Source organism: Hippocampus comes, unplaced genomic scaffold (genome assembly GCF_001891065.2).
Source record: "Hippocampus comes isolate QL1 unplaced genomic scaffold, H_comes_QL1_v1.1 scaffold57, whole genome shotgun sequence".
NCBI lineage: Eukaryota > Metazoa > Chordata > Actinopteri > Syngnathiformes > Syngnathidae > Hippocampus > Hippocampus comes.
Genome location: NW_017805039.1, coordinates 474,470 through 489,452, shown reverse-complemented (window position 1 = coordinate 489,452; position 14,983 = coordinate 474,470). Strand labels below are relative to the sequence as shown.

General features: G+C 43.1%; 2 protein-coding genes across 4 annotated transcripts in view; both read right to left on the bottom strand.

Annotated features, from left to right (window-relative positions):
* The window catches only part of LOC109512523 (Down syndrome cell adhesion molecule-like protein 1 homolog), a 48,166-nt gene extending 44,204 nt beyond the window's left edge, over window positions 1-3,962 (bottom strand). For all 3 annotated transcript variants that reach the window (XM_019864338.1, XM_019864339.1, XM_019864340.1), the window contains exon 1: window positions 3,812-3,962. In XM_019864338.1, coding sequence (XP_019719897.1) covers window positions 3,812-3,854 — 43 coding nt within the window. In that variant the 5' untranslated portion in view covers window positions 3,855-3,962. The remainder of the gene's footprint in view (window positions 1-3,811) is intronic.
* A 2,717-nt stretch (window positions 3,963-6,679) lies between these two features.
* scn4bb (sodium channel, voltage-gated, type IV, beta b) overlaps window positions 6,680-14,983 on the bottom strand; it is an 11,902-nt gene continuing 3,598 nt past the window's right edge. The window contains exons 4-11 of the mRNA XM_019863959.1: window positions 14,760-14,970; window positions 13,816-13,928; window positions 11,076-11,148; window positions 10,821-10,888; window positions 9,302-9,465; window positions 8,998-9,217; window positions 8,153-8,282; window positions 6,680-7,927 (exon numbers count right to left, since the gene is read on the bottom strand). Coding sequence (XP_019719518.1) covers window positions 7,828-7,927; window positions 8,153-8,282; window positions 8,998-9,217; window positions 9,302-9,465; window positions 10,821-10,888; window positions 11,076-11,148; window positions 13,816-13,928; window positions 14,760-14,970 — 1,079 coding nt within the window. The 3' untranslated portion in view covers window positions 6,680-7,827. The remainder of the gene's footprint in view (window positions 7,928-8,152; window positions 8,283-8,997; window positions 9,218-9,301; window positions 9,466-10,820; window positions 10,889-11,075; window positions 11,149-13,815; window positions 13,929-14,759; window positions 14,971-14,983) is intronic.

Sequence of the window (14,983 nt, the reverse complement as noted above, 5' to 3'; positions counted from 1 at the left end):
AAAAGGGAGGGGGGGGGGGGGGGAGTGTCACAACTCGACCAGATTGAGATGTTTCATTGTCATGCGGTTGGACTGCAAAGTGGTGGACACTGAATCAACAGGCAGCGCACTCTATTTTGCATCATGACACGATCAATCGACAAGCCGTGCGGCACAATCAACCAGTCTTTTCAATCCTCAAGGTGCCGCATCGCAACTTAAAAAAAAAAAAAATCTATCAATCCGGTTCGCGACATAATTAGGGTTGGAAATATTGCATTGTTGAAGGAACAATCCCTGAAGTGGGCCGAACGCAACACAATCCTGGTTTCGAAATGCTTGTGAGTTTGGCAGCTGATGCAAATTTTTGGGCTTTGTCGCCACTCAGCCACTTTTCCCCCCCCAGAATTGAGTGGGCGTGTAGCAATCACAAAGTGAGCAGGTAGTTGAATAAGGAGCAGAGAATCGATGTCACAAAGGCGACAAATTCACATCTGAGCATTTTTGCAGGCCTTTGCCTTTCCAAGGTTGTTGCATGCAAACTACAAACTGCATAGATGTCAAACTTGGCCGACTCTACGTTCTGCATAAAACAGTTGGTATTTTTTTTTTTTTGATGGCGTGGGACCTTCTAGGAGTTAATTAGTCGATTGTTATGCTCATCCCTATTTTACAAACAAACCAAGGTGAATTAAAATGATGCTAAAAGCAGTCGGCGTGCATACAGATAGCGTTTCTTGACAATGAAATCAACTACTGGCCTGGCATTTAAAATGCATCGTTTTGTTTCGTTTGCCAGTCTCTGTGCACTCCATATCATTTGGATGACAGAAAATGGGAAAACTAACTTCCGATTGTGTGGTTTTGACAAATGGGGTGCAAGACCAAGGCTGTGGATAATGTGTAGAAAACCGAAACGGAGGAGGGCAAAGTGGACAGAGACTCTGTCAGGAGGGGTGTGAATTGAATATTGGGGGATGTCAAGAAATAAAGGTAGGTGTAAGCTTGGAGATAATCCTCAAGGGTCTCGTGTAAGTAGGTGGAGGGTGGGAGGAGAAGTAGGAGGGGGATGAGGTTGGGGCTACATCTAATCAACGGAGGGATATCACAGTTCCCACCTACTGTCTTTCTGCACACCCTGTCCCCAACAATCTGCTACCCCCCCCCCAACAACATCACCCCACCAAGCAACCCCAGGCCTGTGCTGTGTCAGTAAAAAAAAAAAAAAAGTGTGCTACTTCAGCAGTCCCTTGGGACCTGCCCCCCTCTCACATCAAAGCAGCCAGTTTCTCTCCTAATGTGAATATCAAATCTGCGGATCACAAGTCTCAGCACAGTCTGCATAAATGGCCCCTCCCCCCCAGCCTTTAATTCTGCCTAGTGATGAGGGAAAGAGAGGGAGGGGAGTTGCTGCGAGAGGAGGAAACGGTGGTGGGAGGGAGCGATGAAGAGGGACATCGAACAAAAACAACCACTTGCTTCACAGATTTGACATTTGCCGAATGCATCTATGCAAAAGGATGCGGGCCAACCACGGTGTAACGATTTGAGTTTTGTTACATCGTTGAAAACGCAAGTTTGCCATCAACAGTTCTTTTAACTTTGAAATGCGATGATGTTCTGAGCATGGATTCCTGCAGTGACAGTCTTTGACTTCTCAACTTAGCAGCAGGGCTGAGCTACAGTGCGGCTATTAATTTTGGGTTGTCCCTGGAAAGACAACTGACAGTTGTGTTGATAATTAAACTGAGAATTTGTGATTATGAACAGGCACAACATAATGGTAAAAATGTATCTCTGTAGGCACACACAGTTGTCCCTTTGAAATCCTCATAACCAGTTATCTACATCGAGATTGGCCCACACGTGTTCATTTTTACCTTGTACAAAAATATCTTTTTTTATTTAAAACATCAGATTGAAATTGTGGGAATGGAAAACCGCCTGAATAATGTCAGCTCTGTCATTGAGCGGTGCCTACTGCTCACATTGCAGCTTTAATTGTGCAGCCTTGCAAAGACAGCACTGGGAATTGGACTGCGGGGAGGGAGGGCGAATTTAGCATATTTCTATTTGTGGAGGTTGAGCTGCATATGGGGGACACGCCAACGTGCCACGGTGAAGGATCACCTTATTGCTTCGCCAACTTCAAATTCACATTTTCCGTTTTACTTCCGAACGAACGGCTCGTGTGTTAATAGGCGCCGAAAAAGAGGGCCCATACGAAGCAGGCTGCACTATGTCAAACTGGCTTCGATTCGTTCTTCGCATATACAAGCTTACAAGTTTTGTTTAACATTTCAAATTAGTAATTGTTATCAATTGCGCTTTAACCAATTCTTGTTAATTCCACTACCTGCTAAACGCGCGTGCATTGTGACGCGCGTATAGTTTTTCCACCTACCGCATCTTGAAAGGCTAAAAAGTGACAAATGAACTTGCCTTTCAGTTTCTCTACGCCTAATATGTTGACAACAAGCAAAACGAGGGTGCCCCCGTTCTCATCCGCGCGGCATTGCGCACGCGACAGACACGCGCCCGCGCGAGCGCGCGCCCCGGCAGGCGCGCGAACACGTCTGGTGGTCCAGGTGCGCCATTAGTGAGGAACATGACCGGGCAAGTCTACAATCTGGCCCAGCTCCCCTGCCTGTGTGTGGACACCCTCATTTGCGTAAATTCACATGCACGAGGGGCACCGTGACTTCATTAATTCCTCCTTCCAGTTGATAAATAAATAAAGAGGACCTTTGTTATAGTCAGTTGCATGAAATAAAAATTACACGACATGAGGGAGGAAATCTCTAGTTGCAATTAATTAAGGTAGAATAAAGAAAAAGGCAGACGTATCACATCTTAATTTTTTTTTTAATGTCACGCATTCGTTGATACAAAGGCCCGGATGTGGAGATGGTGCTTAATTTCTGCAGTTTTCGATGCAGATGTGTCCAGATTATAAAGCACTTTAATAGCGCAGGATCAACTTGGCTGCAGAGCAAGGGATTTATTTCATAGGGAAGGGGGAAAAATAAATTTATTTTAACTCAACAAGGTCCTCTTTCGCATTACAAATCAATTTCAACGGTGTACCGTCAAAGCTGCTAATTGCACCAATTAAGGCCTTTATGCGGGTTTACCCCGATGTAGCCAAAAGAGCCCGTTGTCAAGGAAATGCCTTTTGTTCATCATTAAATTACTAATAGCGACAAAATGGCACTAATTTCAAAGAAAAATAATTAAACAGCTGAAAAGACCCTGATGGAAATCACCGGTTTTGTGGAGGAGCGATTGGACACGGCCTTATCAAAACAGCTGCAATTAGCAAAATCTGCACAATGAGTGGAAAATAATCATTACAAACCACATGCGTGCCTTGTAAAAAACTTTAAGAGCGCAAGATATGGAGCGAATTCGTTGCGATAACAGGATCGATTGAAAGATTTGCATGATTTGTATGTTTTCCAGCTCTCGCTGTATTTGCACCTCATTCTCTCCATTCAGCCATTTTACATATTCATATCCCAACTGGTAAAGCGAAAAACAATCCAGGCGTCACGGGCCCGAGCTTGAAAGCACACAGCCCGCACCCAAAAGAAAAACACTTCATTATCACTTTCTTCAAAACAAGCACATTTTGAGCAGTCATTTACATTTGGGGGTTAAAAAAAAAGCATCAGACTTCTCTCTTTAATTAGACGACGCATCAAAGCGGAAGCCTCGGATCTCATCGCGAATTAATGCATTCACAACACCTTCGATAGATGGCCGCTGTTTAATCAACTTAGAAACTGTCACATTCACTCCATGGAAATGCCAAGATTGTATTTTGTCTTACCTTCTTGGAGAGAGTACAGCAGGAGTAAAGTTACAAGCCACATGCCATAAATAGCAGGTATATTTTTTGGAGATATTTGCAATCCTGGCAAGCGTGAGGCGCGGAGAGGGGGGCTTTCTTAATTTTTTTTCTTTTTCTTTTTTGGGGGGCCAGGTGGGTCTCCGTGCTGGACTGGCGACTGTGCTCCCCGGAGGTCTCTCCAGCCCTGCCGACCCACCAAGAATGGATGAGAAAGGAGAAGAGCCTCAGCCCCGCCCAAGTCCCTCCTCTCTTACCGGGACTAGCGCGCGCACAAATCCAACATCCACCGCCCTCCACAGAGCGAGTGGATCGGGTCTAGTCGAGGCGGGGTTCATATCGGTCTGATCGTGGGCTTTTGGTCCTTCAGTGCCCCAAAAGTTCCGCGCTGGGTCGCTTGACACCCAAGGGAGAGCGCCCACCTGTGAGGGCAGGATGGCCGCGTCTCTTTGCGCAATGTGGACCAAGACAAGACGCGCAACGTGTTGGAACCGAAGCCCTTCCGTGGGACTAACGTTTACCTCTTTTTAAAATGTTTTTTTTTTAAAAACGACTGTTTCGACGATCTGGACTTCCGTTACATGATACCAGAAGGTATTTTTCTGCAGCGCTTGTGGAGAAAGCAGTGAGAATGGAGCGCAGCTTTGTGCACATGCATGGTGCAAAAAGAAAAAAAAATAAGACCGTTGCTAAATCAAAACTGTATTTTGTTTTTGTTTTAAAAAAATAATAATTGACATGTAAACACCAAATGTGAAGGTGTCATGTGTGTCTTAATAAATGTAACTATAAGGCTAGATCACGCCCCGCTCATTGAATATTTAAACTAAATGTGTTTTTGAAAAACACAATCGTCTTACTGTTGTGTCAAGAAAAGAAGAAAGTGTAACAAAATATTTTGTCCAGTGCAACTTGGGCTTAAACTCACCGACGCATGGCCGTTTTTTTTATTCATTTACAGAAACCTAAACGATGGTTTGACCGTTTTTACACTGAAAGTTACCACCATTCCGGTAAAAATACATGCTCTTAATCATTGTGCTAATTTAATTTATCTCATGATTTTCTCTCTCTCTCTCCCGCCAGATCGGCAGTGCAATTAAACTGTTTCACTTAACCTGTCTGAAAACTATTTTTTCCCCCCACTGGAACTAATGTAGCCTTGTTGATCAATTTTTCTATGCCAGCGATTTGAAGTGATAAGCAGGACAGTTAAATACTCTTCCACTAGATGGCGGAATATACATTTTACTGTATTTGTGTGTGCACCTGTAGCCCTTTGTAACAACAAAAGTTCATGTTCAATCGGCCCAGGTTTCACCCGGAGTAAGTAAATTCCTGAGTGATAAATGACACGAGAAAAATCATCATTTGAGTTTGTATACATTTTAGTTTGGTGATTTGTGGTAAAAAAATCTACTCTAAACGGTGCCACGTCGGCCCAAGATAGGTTAGGAAACGCCAAGTTCAAATTCAAACGATTCTGCACGCAGCTGAATAGCAGCAGATCTGAGTGTCAAAATTTAACACACTGCTGACATCTGCTGGTTGACAATGAAACTGCGCAATGTCAACAATGTACCACTAACAACGCGACTAACTTGTTTCGGAGTTTGTGAAAAACCAATCAAATTAATGTTAACCGGTTATTGACCTATGGTTCTTTTGTTAATTTTTGTTATGACGCCTGGTTCCACATTACGCCTTTGTTCACAAGCAATGCCGGACTGGTAAAAGTTCCATTACGTTAAAAAAAAAAAAAAAGTCCCTCAAGTTTTTGTGTCTTCCACATAGTGAAAATTAAAGTCTGCCAACAGCAGCTAACGCACATATATTCAATAAATAACGATATCGGACACTCATTTGCCTTTCTTACCAGTAGGTGGGCGCTGCTGTCTACTCAATGAATCATCAGACGCATGAGTACAAATTCTTAACTGACAACAGCTGGTTAAGGAGTTTGAGGTCGTCAATGCAGGCATTTTGACTGCACTCTCGGGGGGGGGTGTGTCGTTTCCCCTGTTGTATTGTATTCCCTGCACTGATTACTAACCACTGTTGTGAGAAATCTTTCAATTTCACGTAAAAAAATCGTAACATCTGTTCCTTGTTCGTGCCAGAAGTATGGTGAGAGGCAGAACAATTAAATATTTTTCCTCTAGATGACAGAAGGTAAAAATTAACCTGTCAACAACGTTAATGATCATCGAATAACCCAACAGTGCATAATATTAATGACTTTCAATAATAAATATTTATTGGAATAGAAACATCCAGTTTTTTTTTTTTTATTTTTATGAAGACATTTAGGCCTCCAATGTTGCTGTATTTTAATGTTGGCCATTCTACTTGGAGAACTTCCTATTTCTGAGGTGGTGATTGGTGTAAAAAATGTGAGAATTTGGTTTAGATTGATCATGCCCTGACAATATTCGCAAAACAAGGCAAGTTTTGCTCCACATTTTTATTTCGTTGTTTCAGTAATAAACAGATTTAGAGCTGTGCAGACACAGTATATACATAATGCAGATACGGTATAATTAGTCACCCGTTGCAGGCGTGGACAATTATGAAATTAGCTCTCCACCAGCACCCTCCTCCCCCCACACACACTCCAGAAGTCATCTTTTCAATGTGCACTTTCATAAACATAAAACATAACAGTTGTACATTCATCTCCTGATGTGTTGCTCATCTTCTGATTATCCTTGCTTGGCACAATTAATCTGTAGAACACTGGTGCTACATACACTATATGTGCAATATGAGACCTTGGTCACATGGTCATGGAGGTTCATTTAAATTCGCAGGACAAGGTTTTTATTCTTTTTGTTGTTGTTGTTTTTTTTTTTGCTGAACTATTAAAATAACAGTTGTAAAAGTGACATCGGCATGGAATAATAATACAGTGGGCAGGACAGGTTAACCAAGACTTGACACAGACAATGCATGGACGGTCACAGGAATGGAATGGAATATGATTTTCTAGTATATTAGCTTTTATTACTTTATCTCAAAGAGCTAAAGCTATGACTTTCACCGTATATAGAATATATAGCTAGTTTTGGTTTTTTTGGAGTGTTCTAGATGCCGACTCATATCACATGCGTGAATTGCATTAGTTGTTTTTCATAAAAGCAGCAACATTGGTGAGACATTCACTGGGGTTGGGAGGATTGTCTAGTTCAAGTGAGAAGCTAATGATAACATCTCTATCTTTGTAATACTTGCAAGAAGAGTGTCCGCACTTTGGGAGGAACTAAGATGCAACAAGCAGGCACTAGCTTTATTCCAAGCAAAGAAAAGAAAGTAGAGGGGCCCTCTCATTTGTTTCAAGGTACATTTTGATTGCCACGTAAAATTTTACATGCCAATTTCCAAAGCAATTATGTTATGTGTTATCACGCAAACGATCAAGAGAGAGAGAGAGATTTAACCTAGCTGGAGCTACTTTAGATTGTTTTTCATTTCTCTGGTGAATGAAAAATGAATGCGTTTGCACTGCATTTGGAACTGGAGTATCATTTGTAATACACACAAACATTGCATGGCGTCACACAATCCAAGACTTTTTAAACCACTTTTATATTTGAATCATAAACATTCACGATTAAATGACTTGCTGTGTAAACAAATGTCCCTTCAGTGATGATAACGATGAGTAACGCCATGTTTAGCGTATATGTGCTTGGAAAATAAACGAGTGTGCTTTTGAATTTGTGGAAAAGCGCGGAGTATTAATTAAATTTGACACATAGGAAGTCTAAATATTGGATTTAGGTGCCTTTGGTTAAATCTTATAGGTGTAAAACTGTGCAGGCTTGACAAATGCATCTAAAATCTTATGTATGTCCTTTGCATTGCATGTACATTTGAAAATCAAAGCCAGGCAGGCACGTTTTTTTTTTTTCCCAAACATATCCTGGTTGTATCGTACAATTCTGCAATGAGGACCTACACATGAAAGCACTCGTAAGGTTTCAAACGCATGCACGTCCTCATTTCTGTTTTGTAGGTTTGGGTTTCGAATCCACTTTCGATCCTGAGAGGCCATTTTCTGTGTTGTCGATCCCTGATGACGTTACAAGGCACTCCTTACTGCACGGGGGTTGGAGGTGGGAAGGAGGAGGCGGGGTAGTTGGGAGTAAAGGGATTCAAAAGAAGAACAGACACCAACGGCATCTCAAACATCAGGATCAGACCTCATGGAGGTGTCGGGTGCAACGCTGTGCTCACCGTAATGACACAACATGAATTTTCAGCTTTCCTGATGAATGCCAAAGTGTCTGTCACGCAAAAAAACAACAACAACAAAGAACTCACTTTTTCTCCTCAAGCTTGGAAAGAACAAAGAGAGTGAAGTTCTTCAGCAGCATGAAGCCCATGAGCAGCGCAATAGCTCCGCCAACAGCAGAAGCTATGATGATCGTCAGTGTGTTGTCCACCTCCCGCACTGCAGAAAACAAAGGAGTCACTCCTTGTAATATAGATCAATGCAAATCAAGATATCAAGTCCGATACAGAATGATCAAATGATGAAAAAGCTTTACATCTTTCCGATTTATACAATCGATTACAAGATCAATGCATTTAAAAGGAGTCATTTCTTAATGTGTGGTTTTTGCTTGAAAACAAACTAAATAAAATGTCAAGAAAAGCCGACTAGAACAACTCAACTTTATTTTAAGTAAATCAGAGGCGATTAATATGGTGGCAAGTGTGTCCTGGCTTCCACTTCACATGAGTGTGATGGGTTAAAACTGAACACAGCCACATCCTATTTACAAGCACACGCACACACACACACACACACACACACACACACTCAGTAAACTGTATACAATTGTATAAGCTACAGATCACATCAATGGTAAAATAAAAAAAAAAGGTTTCAAATGATTTGATCAGGGGTGTGTTGACTTTTTTTTTAATCCACAGTATCTAGCTCCCCTGATGCACAGCAAACGGTTTACAAACAGATTCACCAACTAAGTAGCCGAACAGGACAGTGTAAATATTTAACAATATATTTTTCTTAAAAAAAAACAAAAAACAACACCACCACTTGCAGCGTGTACAGTATGTGTGTGTAGTGCAATGCCTGATCCAAACAGGACTAGACAACCTAAACCTCGCCCTTCATTACAAGGAAAGTGTGGCACACTCACACTCGTCCACCACAATGAGTTTGAAGATGGCGCTATGGTTCTTCTCCTTTTCTTTGGGGTTGCGCCCAAAGCAAGTGTACTGGCCTCCATCCTCAAAGGTGATGTTCCACAACAAGATGGAAATGTTGTTTTTCCGGTTCATCCCCACAAATTCGAACCGCTCTTTATACATCTTCACCTTTGGCACCACCCCCTCTGACGGTATCACTGCGTCACACACCTGACGGCAAAGGGAAAACGCTGCCAACCGTCCCAAAAAAACCACACGATAGCAAAAACCACGCCGTCGTGTCGAAGGGTTTACCGTTTGCATGGTTCCGTTCTCATTGAACTGCCATCTAAAATAAAGGTTCTCGATGCCAATGCAGCTGGAGTACGTGCAGGGCAACATGACTGTGCTGCCGTTGACGGCTTCGAGGAATGGCACCTTGCCGACAGACATCTCCAAGGCTTCAGCGGACTTCACAACTGAAGAAACACATTAGGATTAGACCTCGTGTTTCCCCCACCCCTTTAATGAGCCTACTTTGTTTTTCCTTTTACAAGAGAAAAATCTCACAATGACAAGACCCAACAAAAATGTCCCAATATAAACATTGCATTAATTATGACGACTCGATTGACTCACAAATTTACTTGTACTGTACTGGACGATAAATCAAGTCAAACAAAAGTGAATAATGCTTCCATCTAGTGTGTATTGTGTAAACTACATGCTGACAAAGCTTCGTGCTGAATTACAGGCTCGGGTGCAATGACGCAGAGAGAGAAAAAAAAGCTGAAGACGCGCAAAAAAAGAAAAATAGCTGTGCATGCGTCTGGTAATAAACTTTTGATGCCGTTTGTGGTGCACGAGTCACAATTTGCTCCTGAACAACCGCAAGGTCAAAATGAGGTCGAGCATCATTGCAGTAAATAGGGAGAGTGAAGGAGGTCGTATGTGAGAGACTGTTATTGATTCCTTCACATCGCACCCTCGCTATCTCAATTCCTCTTCTGCGATGGTGCATGGTGAGTTTGCAAAAATAGTAACAGTAAGAGTGGAGCGCGACTAACACCTCTCCTGTGTTCCTACTCCTCCGCGTTGACAATTACGTCTACCACACACACAATCCATTAGCGCAGTGTCATCATTTGGTGTCAGAGTTGCCGTCGCCTTGTTTCTGACAAGGGACTATGAAAGAAAATGAAGAAAATTGAGAATTATCAAGTAAAGCTTGACATTTAGGTCTGGCTCCTACAAACATACCCGTAGACATTTCAGATGTTGACTGAACTTCATCTCTGGGTCTTAACAAGTGTAATGCACCCAGAGGTACCATCGCATTAACCGCCCCCATGCATAATGCAAAGCCAATTGAAAACAAATAAGTGCATCTTGGGCATTAATGCAGAATGATTTTTGATGCTCTCCAAATGCGGTAGTCTGTCCCGGCCACATCCGCCCCTCAAAAACTTGGTTCGTTGAATTCAGTTTAGCAGCTAACTTCAAATTAACCCTTCCATGCACCCTGTAACCCGATAACACAATCAGATGTCCACTGTAGCAACCGCTGCCCCTGAAAGGGTTAAAACAAATTTCAGCCCTAAAAACAAAATGCCCCAATCATAATGCAAAGCACGTCAACATCAATGAACAAAGGTCAGATGAGATAAATATATAATTACAAAATGCTATTTTGAAATTGGCATTACCAAGCAGTACTGCGACGATCAGGTTAAGGGTTGTGTGCGGAAGGCCCAGCCTCAGGGCATCAACCCAGATCCCACGGACCTCCATGTGTATGCAAAATCTGCACCCTAAACCACTTCAAGATCCAAACCTGACTTTTGAAAATTTCCTTCAGCCCAGCTCAGCCTCAGCAGTTTCCCGGGTAGAATCCGGACGCCTCTGAAGAAAACAAAAGACAATTTAAACTATTTAAAAGTAAGTGAGGATACTCATAAAACATCAGATGGACATCTTTGAGGAAAAAGTTACAAAGTATCCTCAAACTGTAAACCTGCAAAAAAAAAAAAAAAAAAAGACGACACATGACTGACTGGTGAGTTCAAGTTCAAGCGTTAACAATGCCTACCTGCTTCTGCCACTGAGGTCCAGAGCGAGGCGGCTCAGCGGCCAACTCTCACCGCGCTGCACCGTCAGGGTTCATTCAAGGAGAATCCGTCAGTCCGCACTCTCACTGCAGCGGCTGCCACGTTGCAGGAGCAGCCGGCTAGAGAGACAATTGGAGAGGAGAGGCAGCCGGACGGGAGGAAACGCCACCAGTGGAGACCCCCAAAGCAGCTGACTCCTCCTCCTACTCACCTCTCAGGCTATCTAACAACTTTTGCCTGTCCTCTACACTGGCTGTGTGCCACCTCTCCCTCAACCCCCCCACCCCCCTTGCCTCCCCATCATCACCTTCCCCCATATCCCTTCCCTTTCCCTCTTCTGTTCACTCTCAACCTCCCTCCCCTTCTGATGACTCGGGTTGTGTATGCAGGCACTTTTGTCAGAGCGTGTGATGAGCAGGAAAAAGTTCTGCAGTGCAGATTGGGCTTGTGTAATGCAGCCCCAGGGTCGATTCACAGCACATGGCGAGCATTCGTAAGGATGAATTATTTGCTAGATGTCTGGGCTTGCCATATCTCGAGTGGACCCCATCACAAACACACAGTGTGATTTTGTGTATCATGATCTATGCACATCCCATGTAATGTTCAAAAGGTCACACTCATTTATGTCACTCGGCACCCAGCGCTCCGCTGTGATCCGGGCCATGCAGCTGCAAGTGCATTGTGACAAGAGTGCTGCAGTCATTTTTTATAACGGGACGGTTCCTTTAGAATAAACACGCGGTCAGTCATCAGCGAGGAAGATTGATGTACTCTTCACTGCAGGACATTACAGATGAAAGGCTTTAGCTCACCATAGCCAGACTTTATTAGTCATTGTCAGTTGAGAGCCGGCGTCCAGATTCCTGTTAATTATTGTGAGCTTTTAGGTCGCTATCAGCGGCGCTGTGACCATCAGGAATTCCGGGAGATTCCTGAACGGACCTTTCGTTCCAGCAAGCCGCAATGAGACACAGTTAATTACTTTAATGTAAAGACAATGGAAAATGATTTTTGAGATGTGTTTCGAAATACATTGCACACGTTTTAAGATACACTTTACCACCAAATGTATTCACTCACCTGCCTTTACTCACATATGAATTGACTCACATTCCTAATGCAGAGGGTTCAATATGAGGCCGTTGCCCCCTGGTTGTGTCACTGCTGCTCTTTGTGGTGTGTGTATCTCGACCACCTGGGGACAGTAGAACACAGACGTACCGATAGGCATGGAGAAGGTGATGGTTACTACTCCCCAGGAAGCTGCAGTAATATTGGTCATTTCCTTAAAAAAAACAAAAACAGAAATGTCTGTATTTATTGTTATATTGTCTATCTTGTTTGTTCTCAAACAGCCATTGTTTAAACTGTTACAACACCACAACACAGATACTATTAGTTAGGACGCCATTGAAGTACAGCAAATCATGTTGGAGTGTCCTATTATGACTAATTTGAGGATTGCCGTAGCAAGGTTGCATTTGTGTGACAAAAAGTCATTTGAGTTTATCGGCACATCAGGCAGCTGTACATTGAGCTCAGTTGAATTTTTTATTTTGCTTTTCTGAGAAATGTTGTGGTTCCACGCCAACATTTCCAGGTAGGGAAAGGGTGGTGTTATCCGGTAGGAGGTGGAGTAATGAGCGGTTGGCAGGATGTGGTGTTCTCATTGAGAGATAATGTGGCCAGTTTGAAGGCTCACCGCACTCATTCTCTGACTGGGTTCGGTGAACGCAGCAATAGTGGGAACTCTTCCAAACCGAGGAACAGGAAGAAAGAAAAGCCGGCTTGCGTCTGATTGACAGGCTGCTGCTGCAGTGTGTAGTGTACACATTTATAATCTTTCCTTCAGTTTAAAAAAAAAAAGGATACAGCTCACATATTCACTTTCATGGTGACAGCTCAACAATTGCTTATTTTGATGTCGACAATCATACGGGATTCATTTCTTTTTTAACATACACATCATAAAACAGGTTCATGTCATACTTTCAAATAGTTTATTATAGTTACAAATAACATTCTAGACAAAGAAATAGTGTACAAAATCAAAATACAAAATCATAACTGCAATGTTACCATAATACAGAAGTAAACAACAGTTGTTAAGTTTTCACCAGCACTATTAAAGTGAAAAATGGTGCTTGGTAGTATGTTAGTGGGGGTGTTTAATCAGCAGATAATTGTAGTGATCGCAAACGCATTAACTCTGCTTGTTCCAACAGAAGCAAAATGATGCCACATCACTTGCCCGTCAGCAGCAACGGTGGGAAAATTCAGCCAAACGAAGCTTGAGCAGAGCGGCAATCCTTGAACAAAAAAGCGAGACGGTACAACCATCAACCCAACGACACCACTACACAAATTGCGACTAGCCCTCTGTGGAGCACAGATGCTACACCGAGATCGAGCAATCCTAAAAACATCCATCTCACATGCAAGGCCATATAATGCCATTTCTGTCCCCTGGTTGGTCACGGCTTCATTCTTGTACCTGCAAATTTTGTTGTTCACCAAAAATGGGCTTCTGGTTCAAGGAAATTGGTGTAATCCAGATAAGAAACGGATCAAATTATTACCGCTCGTACTTGCGCTTGGCAAGGGTCTAACAGGAATGCTTGGGGTAATGTCATGACAACTTTACCCAACTGTGCCCGACTTAATCATCATCATCGTCATCGTCATCATCGTCATCGTCGTCGTCGTCTTCTTCTTCACTGCCGTCCTCCTCCTCATCGTCTCCGCTGCTAGGCTCAGACTCTTCATCATCAGAGCTATCAAACTCCAGTGTCTCCTTCGCTAGAGTCAGATGAACCGCTTCCTCGGGTTTACTGATGCAGCCCAGCAGTCACGCAAGTGCACACAGACACATACACAACATGTGAGATGGGCTGCTATTGGAAAGTGTAGCAAATAAGCAATAAGCCTCAAGTGGATTGTACAGTAATACCCAGAATGCTCAGCTTGACCCAGCCAGCCTACCGCAGAGGGGAAAAAAAAACTACTTAAAGCCACATGAGCATTCATCCAGCAAAAGACAGTTCATGGTTGCCTGTGGTTTGGCCTCTGGAGTTGTTAGTTTCTTCACCTGTATTCACAAAGTACAAAATGCAAACATGCTGGCTCGCAGCTGCCGACCAAGAGGAAAAATTTGACAAGCCAGAGGATGTTAATCTGCTCATATCATGATTTCAACCCTTGAAAACAGCCAAAAAGACAGCATGTGACTAAATTCGCAGCAACAGCTTTGTATTTTAAGACCTCACTGGAGCATAGCGCAAATACAGTCATTGTGTTTATATTGTAGCTCAGGACGACTTCCGGTTAAATGACAAAGATCAGGTGATCAAAACTGCTGCTGTGAACCGAGATTATTTCAAGAACAGCAGAATGACTCCTCCATATTCACATCTCCGACTTGGCAGCGTCACTAAAACAACAACATATGTAGTCCAACAGCAATTTTGTGAATCGCAGAAATCTGTGATACATAATATCTAACACTGCAAAAAGACATTTAAATAAAGCTCAAAAGGTTCACATTGGAGGAACAAACGTGGAAGAAAACATTCTCAAGCTGTGATTAGTCTCTTTCCCAAAATAGCCACATCAGTCCCGAGAGGAAGAGCAGGAGAGAGGCGGCGGCCCCTGTGGGCCCTCACCACACGGTCGGGTCCTTGCGCTTAGGCGCCGGGTCCTTGCGCTTAGGCTCCGGGTCCTTGTGCTTGGGCTCCTGTGCGTTCATCTCCAAGTCCTCGCCCATGCGCCTCCTCTTGTAGAACTTCACAGCCAAACAGGAACAGAGGAGAATCAGTATAAGCACGCAGCCGCTGACTACTGCGATGACCAGGATGCTGATCTCGGAGAGGGAAGCTAGAAGCAAAAA